The following is a 12,659-nucleotide window of genomic DNA, read 5'->3' as shown; positions in this document are numbered from 1 at the left end:
TTTGAGACAGAGTCTTGCTCTGTCACCCAGACATGCACCACACACCCAGCTAATTTTTGGATTTTTGGTAGAGACAGGGTTTCACCATGTTGGCCAGGCTGGTCTCGAGCTCCCGGCCTCAAGTAATCTGCCTGCCTCGGCCTCCCAGTGTTGGGATTACAGGTGTGAGCCACCGCGCCTGGCCTGAGATAGGTTCTTAGAGACTCATTGGGTCAAGTGGCATGGGCCCATTAGAGAGTTTTCATAGCTGGTGTGGCTTTGGTGTTGAAAGCCTGCCGATCCCTTTCCGTGCCAGGGGTCATGGTTGCAATAGAAATACAAGATTCAGTGACCCTGCAGCCTGCTTTGGAAGATGGCATTTAAACAACAGAAGCAGAGAATAGAAAATTAGGCTTCAGTGAGAGGTTAGTCACTGCGCAGATGACCAGCGCACCAGGTCGGAGAGGTGGTATCCACATGGGTTCCAGGAGTTGGGAAACTTCCAGGAGTTAGGGAAGAGTTGTATCTTGAAGGGTGGGTGGATTCTTAAAGCCAGGTGGGAAGGGGATTCCAGGTTCGTGAATGAGGGGAAGCCTGAGCCACAGCAGGGGTGGGCACTTGCTCACTGGGTGGCCAGCCTGTGAGAGGGCCTGCCCTGGGGCAGAGGGCCTGGCACCCGGCACCTCCGTGGGTGTGTGAGCCTGTGGTCTCTGTGTGGCTCAGCCAGCCTTGTGTCTTCCTGTAGGATGCCCTAAATGAGACCAGGGAATCAGAAACAAAGCTGAAGGAGTTCCCAGGAGTGTGCAATGAGACCATGATGGCCCTCTGGGAAGAGTGTAAGCCCTGCCTGAAACACACCTGCATGAAGTTCTACGCACGCGTCTGCAGAAGTGGCTCAGGCCTGGTTGGCCGCCAGGTGAAAAGGGGACACATGAGTGGCCAAAGCTCTGAGTAGGGAAGTCAGGGAACCTAGTGACATATGCTTCATTCCACATGCCAGATGCAGCTGACTAGTACTGGCTGGCTTCATGGGGCCCAGAGTGCCATGCTCCATTAGTAATGTTGAACATGAGTGCAGACAGTGGAGTCATCAAAAGGAAATCAGTCAGGTATCTGCCTTCTCTTAGAAGACTCTTATGCAGCAGTGCTTAGCTGGATGACATAACCAACCACCTCATGGGATGGCAGAGCCCTGTGTCCACTTATGTGGAAGGATTTAAGAATTTTTTTTTGAGACAGGGTTTCACTCTGTCACTCAGGCTGGAGTGCAGTGGTGCGATCATGGTTCACTGCAGCTTCGACCTCCTGGGTTCAGGCGATCCTCCCACCTCAGCCTCCCAAGTATGTGGGACTATAGGCACGTGCCACCATGCCCAGCTAATTTTTGCATTTTTCTGTAACCTGGGGTTTTGCCATGTTGTCCAAGCCGGTCTCAAACTCCTAAGCTCAAGTGATCCTCCTACCTTGGCCTCCTGAATTGTTGGAATTACAGGTGTGCACCACTGTGCTCAGCCAATGTAAGAATTTTGTTTGTTTTTGTTTTTGAGATGGAGTTTTGCTCTTGTTGCCCAGGCTGGGGTGCAGTGGCACGATCTCGGCTCACTGCAACCTCCGTCTCCTGGGTTCAAGTGACTCTCCTGCCCCAGCCTCCCGAGTAGCTGGGACTACAGGTGCACAGCACCATACCCAGCTAATTTTTGCATTTTTAGTAGAGATGGGGTTTCGCCATGTTGGCCAGGCTGGTCTTGAACTTCTGACCTCAGGAGATCCGCTCGCCTCGGCCTCCCAAAGTGCTGGGATTACAGGCATGAGCCACCACGCCCGGCCAATGTAAGATTTTTTAGTACCTTAGTATTGTTCCTGTCCTCCACTGTGGGACTTTTTTGATTGGGACTCAGTGAGTTCTTCCAATGCTTGAAGTCACACCAGCAGGTCCCTAGCTGAGCAGGGGTGGGCATCACTGGTGGTCAAAGATGACAGTGGATGAATCTGAAATGTTGGGCCTTGTGACTCTCATGGCCTCCCAGGTGTCTCAAAACGGTCCCCCATGGAGGGAGGTAGAAGAAAGGGCATGGACCTGACATTTGGGGTGCTGGGGTCCAGTCCCAGCTGGGCTGTTGGTCATGTGCTGTGTGACCATTACCACGATGGGCAGGGCCTGGCCTGGCTCACCGAGGGGTGGGAGGCCAGGAGGCTGTGGCCTTGGCGAGCTTCTCCTAACTGTGCCCATGCCGGCTGTCGCAGCTCGAGGAGTTCCTGAACCAGAGCTCACCCTTCTACTTCTGGATGAATGGTGACCGCATCGACTCGCTGCTGGAGAATGATCGGCAGCAGACGCACATGCTGGACATCATGCAGGACCGCTTCAGCCGCGCCTCCAGCATCATGGATGAGCTCTTCCAGGACCGGTTCTTCGCCCGGGAGCCCCAGGACACCTACCACTACCTGCCCTTCAGCCTGCACCACCGGAGGCCTCGCATCTTTCCCAAGTCCCGCATCGTCCGCAGCTTGATGCCCTTCTCTCCATTCGAGCCCCTAAACTTCCACGCCATGTTCCAGCCCTTCTTTGAGATGATACACGAGGCTCAGCAGGCCATGGACGTGCCCTTCCACAGCCCAGCCTTCCAGTACCCGTTCCCGGAATCCATACGAGGTGAGAAGGGGTGGAAGCTCGCAGCCTTCTGAGTAATCTGTTAGATGCCGAGAACCAGGCTGAGGGCCCAGTGAGTGTCATCTCGATTTTTCCCCAGCAATATCACGAGGGCGGTGTTATCCTTATTTAAAGAGGAAAAACAGAGCTGGGCATGGTGGCTTCATGCCCATGATGCCAGAACTTTGGGAGGCCAAGGCGGGAGGACCACTTGGAGGCCAGGAGTTGGAGACCAGCCTGGCCAACATAGTGAGACCCTGTCTCTACAAAAATAAAAACTTAAAAAATTAGCTGGGTGTGGTGGTGCACACCTATGGTCCCAGCTACTTGAAGCTGGAGGCTGTGGTAAGCTATGATCGCACCACTGCATTCCAGCCTGGGCGACAGAGCAAGACCCTATCTCTTAAATAAATAAATAAATAAATGTAACAGTAGGAATCAGTGGGGTCCATCTCTGTGTGGCTGGATACCTGACTCTTTTTCCCTCGTGTGTCCCCAGAAGGTGACGATGACCGGACTGTGTGCAGGGAGATCCGCCACAACTCCACAGGCTGCCTGCGGATGAAGGACCAGTGTGACAAGTGCCGGGAGATCTTGTCTGTGGGTGAGTTGCGGTCCAGACCGAAAGCCCTTCCCTCCGATCACTTGTGTCCTGGGGTCACTGGTGCTACCTTTATGGGGTCAGACAGGTGAGCGTTCGGATTCCAGCTCTGTGGCCTTTGAGCTGTGGCCCAGGGCAGGTCCTGAGCCTCACGCAGCTTGGGTTCCTCATCTTAGAATGGGATGAAGATGCAAGGCTATGCCTGAAGTCAGTGAGACATCGTTAGGGATATATAAGTGGCCTCTACCTCATCGGGCCCATAATGGAAAAAGTCATCCCCCTGGGACTCCCGGTGATTTTGTTCCCAAGTGCCAAGCATAGTAGGCATCTTCATTTTCCGCTGCAGATTATGAAATTGCAGTGTGTATTTTGTTTAACGAAACTTACCAGAGGCCAAGCACTGTTCTAAACACTCGACATATATTTCCTCATTTTCTCAGAATGACCCTCTGAGGAAACCAAGCCATAGAAAGGTTTAGAACTTATCCAAGATGGACTGGATGCGGGCGAGCTGGGCTTCACTTCTAGGTGTTTGGGAAGTGTTCTTAACCAGGGTGTGGTGTTCTCTCCTGGGACCCCTCACAGCCTCTGGCCACAGAGGTCACAGGTCTCGATATCTGGGCAGTAGTCTCTTTGGTTGGATGGCTGCTCCCCCAGGCAAATGGAATATTTTCCTTCAACTGTCCCTGTCTGTTTCATCAGCTCTGGTTATGGGTTAACTTCTTTCTGCTTTGAGATAACAGCTGTGATAATATTGGGAATAGTTCCTGGTACACAGCTGTGCATGCTCAGAAAGAGTTAATTGTTTCCCCTTGTAAACAGCTTATCGATCTGGTGGCTTTGCTCTTACTTAATGCCTAGTTTGAGTTTGCCATGGCAGGCTGCCAGGGTCTAGTTAAACAGTCCTAGCCTCACTCCTGTAATTTTAGAAGCCACTGCAAAATAAACAGTAGTGCTTTAAAGGCTGAAGTTGCAGGGTGTAGATGAGGGCACAACCAAGCATTGGGGCCTTTTCTATAAAAATATCACAGAGTGGCATCAATTACATGGTACCTCGCCGCAAGAAAGTTAGTCACGTTAGGGCCTGAAGAAAATAGCCAGATGCCCCGGCCCAGATTGGACGTCTGGCACTCATTTTCTGTCGCCCAGGCTGGGGTGCAGTGGCGCCATCATGGCTCGATGCAGCCTCGACCTCCTGGACTCAGGCCTGGCGCCAATCTTAACAGTCATTGATTACAGCTGAGCTAAATAGTCTACACTGACGAGGACTGCCTACTGTTATTTAAGATGCTTGCAACCGCATGTACTGCCGGGGAGCTCTAAACCAGGATTTCTCAATTTCAGCACTGTTAACATTTTTTTTTTCTTTTTGAGACAGGGTCTCTCTCTGTCACCCAGCCTGGAGTGCAGTGGCACCATCACGCTCACTGCAGCCCAGACCTCCCAGACTCAAGCAATCCTCCTGCCTCAGCCTCCTGAGTCACAAACCACAGGCATGCACCACCATGCCCAGCTAATTTTTTTATTGTTAGTAGAGAGGGAGTCTTGCTATGCTGCCCAGGCTGGTCTCCAGCTCCTGGGCTCAAGTGACCCTCCTACCTCGGCCTCCCAGAGTGCTGGGATTACAGGTGTGAGCAGTGCTGACATTTCCCACCGTGTGATCACTTGTGGGGGGCTGCCCTGCGCACGTCAGTGTATTCAGCAGCATTCCTGGCCTCCACCCACTAGATGACAGTAGCTCCCTCCTCTTTGTTGTGACAACCAACTTCAGAAATGGCCAGTCTCCCTGGGCGACAGCATCACCCCAGTTGAGAACCTCTATTCTAGACTAAGTCTCTACACCCAAGGATTTTTCTTTTCTTTTCTTTTTTTTTTTTTTTTAAAGACAGGGTCTTGCCCTATTGCACAGTCTGGAGTACAGTGGTGTGGTCTCTGCTCACTGCAACCTCTGCTTCCCAGGTTCAAGCCATTCTCCTGCCTCAGCCTCCTAAGTAGGTGGAATTACAGATGTGCACCACTACACCTGGTTAATTTGTATATTTTTAGTAGAGACGGGGTTTCACCATGTTGGCCAGGCTGGTCTCAAACTCCTGACCTCATGTGATCCTCCCACCTCAGCCTCCCATAGTGCTGGGATTACAGGTGCGAGCCAATGCACCTAGCTGTTTTTCTTAATTTTAAATTACTTTTTGGTAAACTAGTGAAGATTATTTATTACATGTTTATTTTCAACCTGCATCTTGTCATTCTGTTTCTTTCCCCACCTAACATTTTATTTTACTATAAATGATTGCAGTCAACATCCTAAAGCATATGCAAAATCTCCCTTCCCCTGACCAGTTGTGTCTGATGTACCCACCTCTGGATATTTTTGAAATAATTTAAGGGGAGAAAAACAGTAGTTTTAAGAGCTAGTGGGCAGTTTCCAGCTCTTAATGAATCTGACGACCTGCAGTCCAGGGCCAAGAGGAGTGAATTCTCTTTTCCCTGCTCTCCTGATGAACTCAGTGACCAGCCGTGGGCAGGCAGGTGGGGGGGCAAAGACCCCGGCTACTAGGTGCCAGCATGTCAGCTGCATGAACTCTTGGCACCAGAACTGCCGCCTCTGCAGACATGCTCAAAAGACAAGCTTGGCCCGGGTACAGTGGCTCATGCCCGTAATCCCAGCACTGAGAGGCTGAGGTGGGCAGATCACCTGAGGTCAGGAGTTCAAGACCAGCCTGGCCAACATGGTGAAACCCCATCTCTACTAAAAATACAAAAAATCAGCCAGGGATGGTGGTGTGTGCCTGTAATTCCAGCACTTTGGGAGGCCAAGGTGGGTGGATCACTTGAGGTCAGGAGTTTGAGACCAGCCTGGCTAACATGGTGAAGCCCCGTCTCTACTAGAAATACATAAAATTAGCCAGGTGTGGTGGCAGGTGCCTGTAATCCCAGCTACTCTGGAGACTGAGGCAGGAGAATTGCTTGAACATGGGAGGCAGAGGTTTCAGTGAGCCGAAGTTGTGCCATTGCCCTCCAGTCTGGGCAACAAGAGCAAAACTGTCTAAAAAAAAAAAAAAGACAAGCTTGGAGGATTATGCAGAATCACAGACCCAGGGTAGGAAGAGCCCGAGCTTAGGAGCTGAAGACCCTGGTTCAATGCTGGGCCCAGACATCTTTTCTTCTACGGCTTTAGGTAAGCTATTTATTAATCCTTCTGTGGGCCTCAGTTTTATTATTTTTTTATTATTAGCAGTGAAATAGACTGCTAATCCTTCAGTCAGAACGGATCCAATTCCTAGAGAAAAGGGATATCCAGAGAGCACCTTCTGCGGTGTCTGGGACGCAGGAGATGTCACATAAATGGCAGCTGTGAGTGATATTCCCCCTCTCTGGAAATGATTCCTGGGAGAGACTAGGGCAGTGAGAGCCACTCCAGGTCTGAGAACATGGAGAACTTGACATCAGTGCTTCTGGAAGTGTGGTCAACACTGTCACCAGTTACCACCGTTTAGGTCAGTGGACATATTTTTCCAGAGCAAGGCTTTTCAGGCTGAGTGCAATGGCTCACACCTGTAATCCCAGCACAAACAGATCGGTTGAGCCCAGGTGTTTGAGACCAGCCTGGGCAACATGGAGAAACCCCCTCTCTACAAAAAATACAAAAGTCAGCTGGGTGTGGTGGCACGTGCCTACAGTCCCAGCTACTCACAGGGCTGAGGATGGAGGAAAGCCCGAGCCTGGGAAATTAAGGCTCCAGTGAGCCAAGATCTCACCACTGCACTCCAGCCTGGGCGACAGAGAAAAACTGTCTCAAACGAACGAAAACAAAGACAAAACCCCAAAAGACTTTCTGGATGACGGAAGTGACGTCTAGATTCACATTCTGAGGCAAAACCTTTATTTGGTTGTGGATGATTCCAAACAGTTTGTGGCTGTTCCCTGAGGGGAGCACTGCTTTCGCTCCCGGCTGCCTGTGGGACCTCCATTCATTCATGGCTCTATCCCTCTGTACCCTTCCCTTCACGCTTCTGCCTTTCGTTTCTTCCATCTCCGGGCAGACTGTTCGGCCAACAACCCCTCCCAGGCTCAGCTGCGGCGGGAGCTCAACGACTCCCTCCAGATGGCCGAGATGTTGACCAGGAAGTACAACGAGCTGCTGCAGTCCTACCAGTGGAAGATGCTCAACACCTCCTCCCTGCTGGAGCAGCTCAACGAGCAGTTTAACTGGGTGTCCCGCCTGGCAAACCTCACGCAAGGCGAAGACCAGTACTATCTGCGGGTCACCACGGTGAGTGGTGTCCCGGCCACACGCTGCGGTTGGGGAGCCCGAGCTGTGCCCGGGAACAGGGGCCCAGGTGCCTTTGACGGAGCATTTATCAGGTGGCAGGAAATAGAAAACTTTAGGTGCCCTTATGGCCTTGAAGCCTCATCACCGAGGGAAAATAGAACCGAGGAGCAAAGTAAAAGGGGTCTGAAGTTTGCCCAAGGTGTGAGAGCTGACTTGGATGCGCATTTGATCCTGAACACCTGGCAGCAAAGCCTGTATCCTGTGGTTGCTACTGTTTTTCTTCTGGTGTACAGACCTATGAATAAATCAGAAGCCTCTGTTTTTTTCTCAAAGCTACGTGGCTGCTTCTGGCGTAAAATGGCTTACGAATTGGTACCTCATTCTCTGCCAGTGACGAAAACTTTCTAGACCAGACATGATGGCTCATGCCTATAATCCTAGCATTTTGGGAGGTATAGGCAAGAGGATTGCTTGAGGGCAGTTTAGAGCAGCCTGGACAGCATAGCAAGACTCCCACTCTACAAAAAAATACAAACATCAGCTAGGTGTGGTGGCACACGCTTGTAGTCCCAGCTATTCAGGAGGCTGAAGTGGGGGGACTGCCTGAGCCCAGAGGCCGAGGCCACAGTGAGCTGTAATCAGGCCACTGCACTCTAGCCTGGGTAACAGAGGGAGACCCTGTCTCTAAAAACATATAATACACTAATAAAATAAAATATAAAAAATAAAATAAAACTTATTTCTAGTACTGGGAACCCTTCTTTTTCTTTTCTTTTTCCCTCTAAGCCCCTTGGATTCCTTTTTTGCCCTAGTCTGACCAATGGCTCCCCAAAGTGAGTGTTTGGAAACCACTTTTATCCTCTGGGGTGCTCCCTGGCCTGGTCATTTGCAGGTGGCATTTGCCTCAACACTTGAGTGTCTCTGAACCAGGTCGCTTCTGTCCACTGAGCTGTACTGACGTCTAGCTGTACTGACTGTACGTGAGAAGAGCTGGGGTCAGCTCTCTAGGTTTCTTGGAGGAGCAGGACTTCCCTATCCAGAGCCTGGCTTCTGCTGCAGAATGCAGGCACAGCGTTTCAGCTCTTCTCTTTTGTTCCATCTAGGTGGCTTCCCACACCTCTGACTCGGACGTTCCTTCCGGTGTCACTGAGGTGGTCGTGAAGCTCTTTGACTCTGACCCCATCACTGTGACGGTCCCTGTAGAAGTTTCCAGGAAGAATCCTAAATTCATGGAGACTGTGGCAGAGAAAGCGCTGCAGGAATACCGCAAGAAGCACCGGTAAGCAGGGGGCCTTTCCTGTGGGCCTGCAGGGCCCCGCAGGGTCCCCGGTAGCCAAAAAAAGAAAAAAAAAAAAAAAAAAAAAAAAAAAAAAAAAAAAAAAAAAAAAAAAAAAAAAAAAAAACAAAAAAAAACTGCAGACTCCATAGCCTGGTAGGAATGACTCCGCCTGGAGCCAGAGCCCAGGACAAAGCCAGGAAATTACCAGGATTTTTATGTTTCCTTTGGAGGATGTTTTACTTTGGTGGGTAACTCTTTTCTTTCAGGGAGGAGTGAGAGGTGAATGTTGCTTTTGCATCCACGGGGGCATCTGAGTCCAGCTCCCCCCGAGATGAGCTGCAGCCCCCCAGAGAGAGCTCTGCATGTCACCAAGTGACCAGGCCCCAGCCTCCTGGCCTCAACCTCGCCCAGCCTCTCCCTGCTCTGGATCCTGCACTCTTTTAACACTCGAATCCGCTGCTCGTGGGAAGAACAGACTTGCTCCCGCATGCAACTAATTCAATAAAACTGTCTTGTGAGCTGAGCGCTCGGAGGCTTCTCTTTTTATGTTGTTTTTGTTTCCTGGCATTCCTTCATTTTGCTATGGGGGAGGAGGGTGGAAAATAAATAGAACCAAAAAGCAGTGGCTAAGATGGTATAGGGACTGTCATATGGTAGAGAATAAAAGGGATATTATGAGCAGCTTGATCCACTTCAAAAACTGCTTGCTTTCAGGAAAAGAGGTGTTTCAACAAGCCAACTGAAATATATTCCTGAAAAATGAAGACTTTCTGTTCTATTGTGGAACTGTCAATGCATTATTCTATTACGAAACTTGTTGATGCCAAGGTGTGGCCATCTCCTAAAGGAATCCACTGAAAGTTAGAATGAGCAGTAACGGTAAGGTATACTTGGTATTTAACGCCTATGGATGTTTTCCTTATGAAAACATTTGGTGGCCAGGAGTCCAAATGAGGCAGTTTTATTTGTTAAGAGCTGTTGCTTTTGCATCAGTTTTCTTTGTAAAGGCTGTTGATTCCCAGCGTCCCAGGGGCACCTTGACTGTGGCATTGCCAGTCCCCTGCTAGTTTATATGACCTTTGCATCTTTTTCCCTGGACCACAGGAGTTTCTCCACTTTGGGTCTGAACCATAGCTGGACTGCAGTACCCTATGCTGCCAGCAGGTGGCCATGACTACACATGGTACCGATCTCAAAGTTTTTTTTTTTTTTTTTTTAGACTCATTTTATTTACCCATGGAGGAAATAAAAACCTGTGTACCCCATGATTTGAAACCTTTGGAAAACATAATAAATGCAACATTTGGAACTATAATATAGAAACAAGAGATAATCATACGATGCTTCCAAATGAAGTCTCACATTGGATTTGCTGATTTTTAAGATTCCCCTCTTCTGGATAGATTTGATGGCCGAGATAGAAGTTCATTTGCTTCCACTGACTATTCTCTTTGATGGATATAGGATTTATGGGGTCTAAAGAGAACATACAATTCTAAAGTGTTCATGTTTGAGAGAGAACTCTGCAGTGATCAGGATTGAGCCAGTTTTAGCATAAACTTAGGACTACATTAATGATGAGGGTTGATGCCACACAGTTTCGAGCTTGAGAGTGACTCTAGCCACTATCGCTGACATGGTGGAAAGCCAAATGAAACTGCAACAGAAAAACTGTCTTAGAGTCTAAATGATGTGTGCTCTGCTGATATCCGTTCTGTCGTCTACAGTCATGGGCATAAACTCCTGAAGAGTACCACTGGGTCTTAGTCCATGGCATAAAGATTATTCTGAACATAGATACTGTCTTCTGCTTGGACTTTCTTTTTAACTGCATTTTGCAAAGCTTTAATTTGAAGCCTGCTAAATGAAAAGCTTAGTTGTCAAATCTTATTTCTGAAGAAATACTTTCTGGCAATGATGATACCCAAAAGAGCAAGAGGCACCAAGACAGGCATACAGACTCCAGCACAGATTCCCTTAGTGGGGGGCGGCCATCTGCGGACTACGTGCCGGGGACAGCTGAGTTTGATTGTTATTCCAAAGGCCATCTGAAGACTCTGTCACGGTGTCATTCCCATCGGTTGTGTAGGAGTGCAGTGGCGAGCAGGCACGCTGTGTCCTTGTTGCTTCCTGCAGCGTTGTGGGGTGGGTTTCTGCTGGCTGAGGTGAAGAAGGTGGAGTAGCTGGTCTGTGGTTCTGCGTGGGTGATGGCGTTGGGGGAGCAAAGTTAGAGACTGTCACTGTCATTGGAACAGTGGTGCTCATTCGAACAGCTGTGAAGGTTGGAACAGTCTTGATGGTTGGAACAGTCATGACAACTGGAGTAGTTATGACCCTGGGTGGTACCATCTCCAATGATATGGTGATTTTCATGTCATTGAACTACACCCTGTGCTCAACACGGCAACAATACAAGCCACTGTCAGACACAGATGTATTTTCTCTTCTTTGGTGGGGGGGATGGAGTCTCACTCTGTTGCCAGGTTGGAGTGCAGTGGCGTGATCTCGGTTTACTGCAAGCTCTGCCTCTCCGGTTCAAGCGATTCTTCTGCCTCAGCCTCCTGAGTAGCTGGACTACAGGCACGTGACACCACGCCTGGCTAACTTTTCATCTTTTTAGTAGAGATGGGATTTCACCATGTTGGCCAGGCTGGTCTCGATCTCTTGACCTCATGATCCTCCCGCCTCGGCCTCCCAAAGTCAAAGAGACATCCCTTTTGGAAAGATCCCCCAGTAGCTTATAGCATGTGTCCTTCTGATAGGTGACATGGGTTCCATTGGTTCAGATAATGCTATTTGGGCATCTAAGTAAAGAACATCTGCCTCTGTTCTAGCACATGGATGTGACATCTCCCCTGTAGCTGCAGGGTAGCATGGTAGATGGACCTGCCACTCCACCAACCTTTAGAGTAACTAAGGCATCTGCCGGAAGTAGGATGAGACTTAAGATGACCACTTGAGGTGGCATTATGGGGTCGGCCAGTTAGTGAGGAGGCAGTTTTCTCCCAGTCTCAATCTTAAAGCTCGGGCTTTTCACCCATTAATATTCTCTGATTATAGAGTTCTGGTCACCAGATATACCGCAATGGAACAAAACTCATCTGGCCACATCCCAGGTGTGTAGCAAAGTCCACATGTAAATTCATAGCTTAGAATATTCTTATGTTACTGACAAGGGGCAACTCTCTTTGAAGTTATAAGCAACAAACTTGAAGCTTAATTCACGTTCAAGGTAAGTATTTTAGTATTGCTATCAAGGAAATTCAGAGTAAAGTCAGTGTGATTCACTTAATGATATACATTAATTAAGATTACGGGGTCAGAGGTATTTGTTTAAATGATCATAATTGTAAAGTATATGTCACACTATGTTTCAAAAGTTACTTTCTCTTTTCCATTGTTAAGTTGCTAGACTCTGGCAGTCACTATATTCACTATATCCAGTTGGTTTTCTTTTTTCCTTTCTTTTCTTTTTTCTTTTTTTTTTTTTGAGACAGAGTCTCTCTCTATTGCCCAGGCTGGAGTGCACTGGTGTGCTCTTAGCTCACTGCAACCTCCACCTCCTGGGTTCAAGCAGTTCTCCCTGCCTCAGCCTCTTGAGTAGCTGGGACTATAGGCACAGACCACCACGCCTGGCTGATTTTTGTATTTTTAGTAGAGATGGGGTTTTACCATGTTGGTCAGGCTGGTCTTGAACTCATGACTTCAAGTGATTCACCTGCCTTGGCCTCCCAATGTGCTGAGATTACAGGCATAAGCCACCACGCCCAGCCTTTATATCCAGTGTTTTAGATTTTTTTTTTTAATACTCTCATATACTAGCGCCCTGAAAGACAGATCCTGAAGCTGGCTCTGAGGCTTCCTGGGACCCCTTCTC

The 12,659-nt window shown here is 49.0% G+C and overlaps 1 protein-coding gene and 1 pseudogene across 3 annotated transcripts in view; one reads left to right on the top strand and one right to left on the bottom strand.

The window, feature by feature from the left end:
* Window positions 1-9,333, top strand: part of CLU (clusterin) — a 17,465-nt gene extending 8,132 nt beyond the window's left edge. For 2 of the 3 annotated variants that reach the window (XM_017540413.1, XM_017540414.2), the window contains exons 4-9: window positions 725-895; window positions 2,224-2,632; window positions 3,129-3,233; window positions 7,274-7,503; window positions 8,607-8,782; window positions 9,049-9,333. In XM_017540413.1, the coding sequence (XP_017395902.1) occupies window positions 725-895; window positions 2,224-2,632; window positions 3,129-3,233; window positions 7,274-7,503; window positions 8,607-8,782; window positions 9,049-9,058 (1,101 nt within the window). In that variant the 3' untranslated portion in view covers window positions 9,059-9,333. Of the gene's footprint in view, window positions 1-724; window positions 896-2,223; window positions 2,633-3,128; window positions 3,234-7,273; window positions 7,504-8,606; window positions 8,787-9,048 lie in introns of those variants that run through there. The other variant, XM_037742673.1, reaches the window with a different exon arrangement.
* A 641-nt stretch (window positions 9,334-9,974) lies between these two features.
* LOC108312441 lies at window positions 9,975-12,236 on the bottom strand (annotated as a pseudogene).
* Between the last annotated feature and the right edge of the window lie 423 nt (window positions 12,237-12,659).

The sequence above is a fragment of the Cebus imitator genome, unplaced genomic scaffold, assembly GCF_001604975.1.
Source record: "Cebus imitator isolate Cc_AM_T3 unplaced genomic scaffold, Cebus_imitator-1.0 Scaffold125, whole genome shotgun sequence".
In the NCBI taxonomy this organism is placed as follows: Eukaryota; Metazoa; Chordata; class Mammalia; order Primates; family Cebidae; genus Cebus; species Cebus imitator.
Note: the sequence above shows the minus strand (reverse complement) of the source record. Positions and strands in the feature narration are given on the sequence as shown.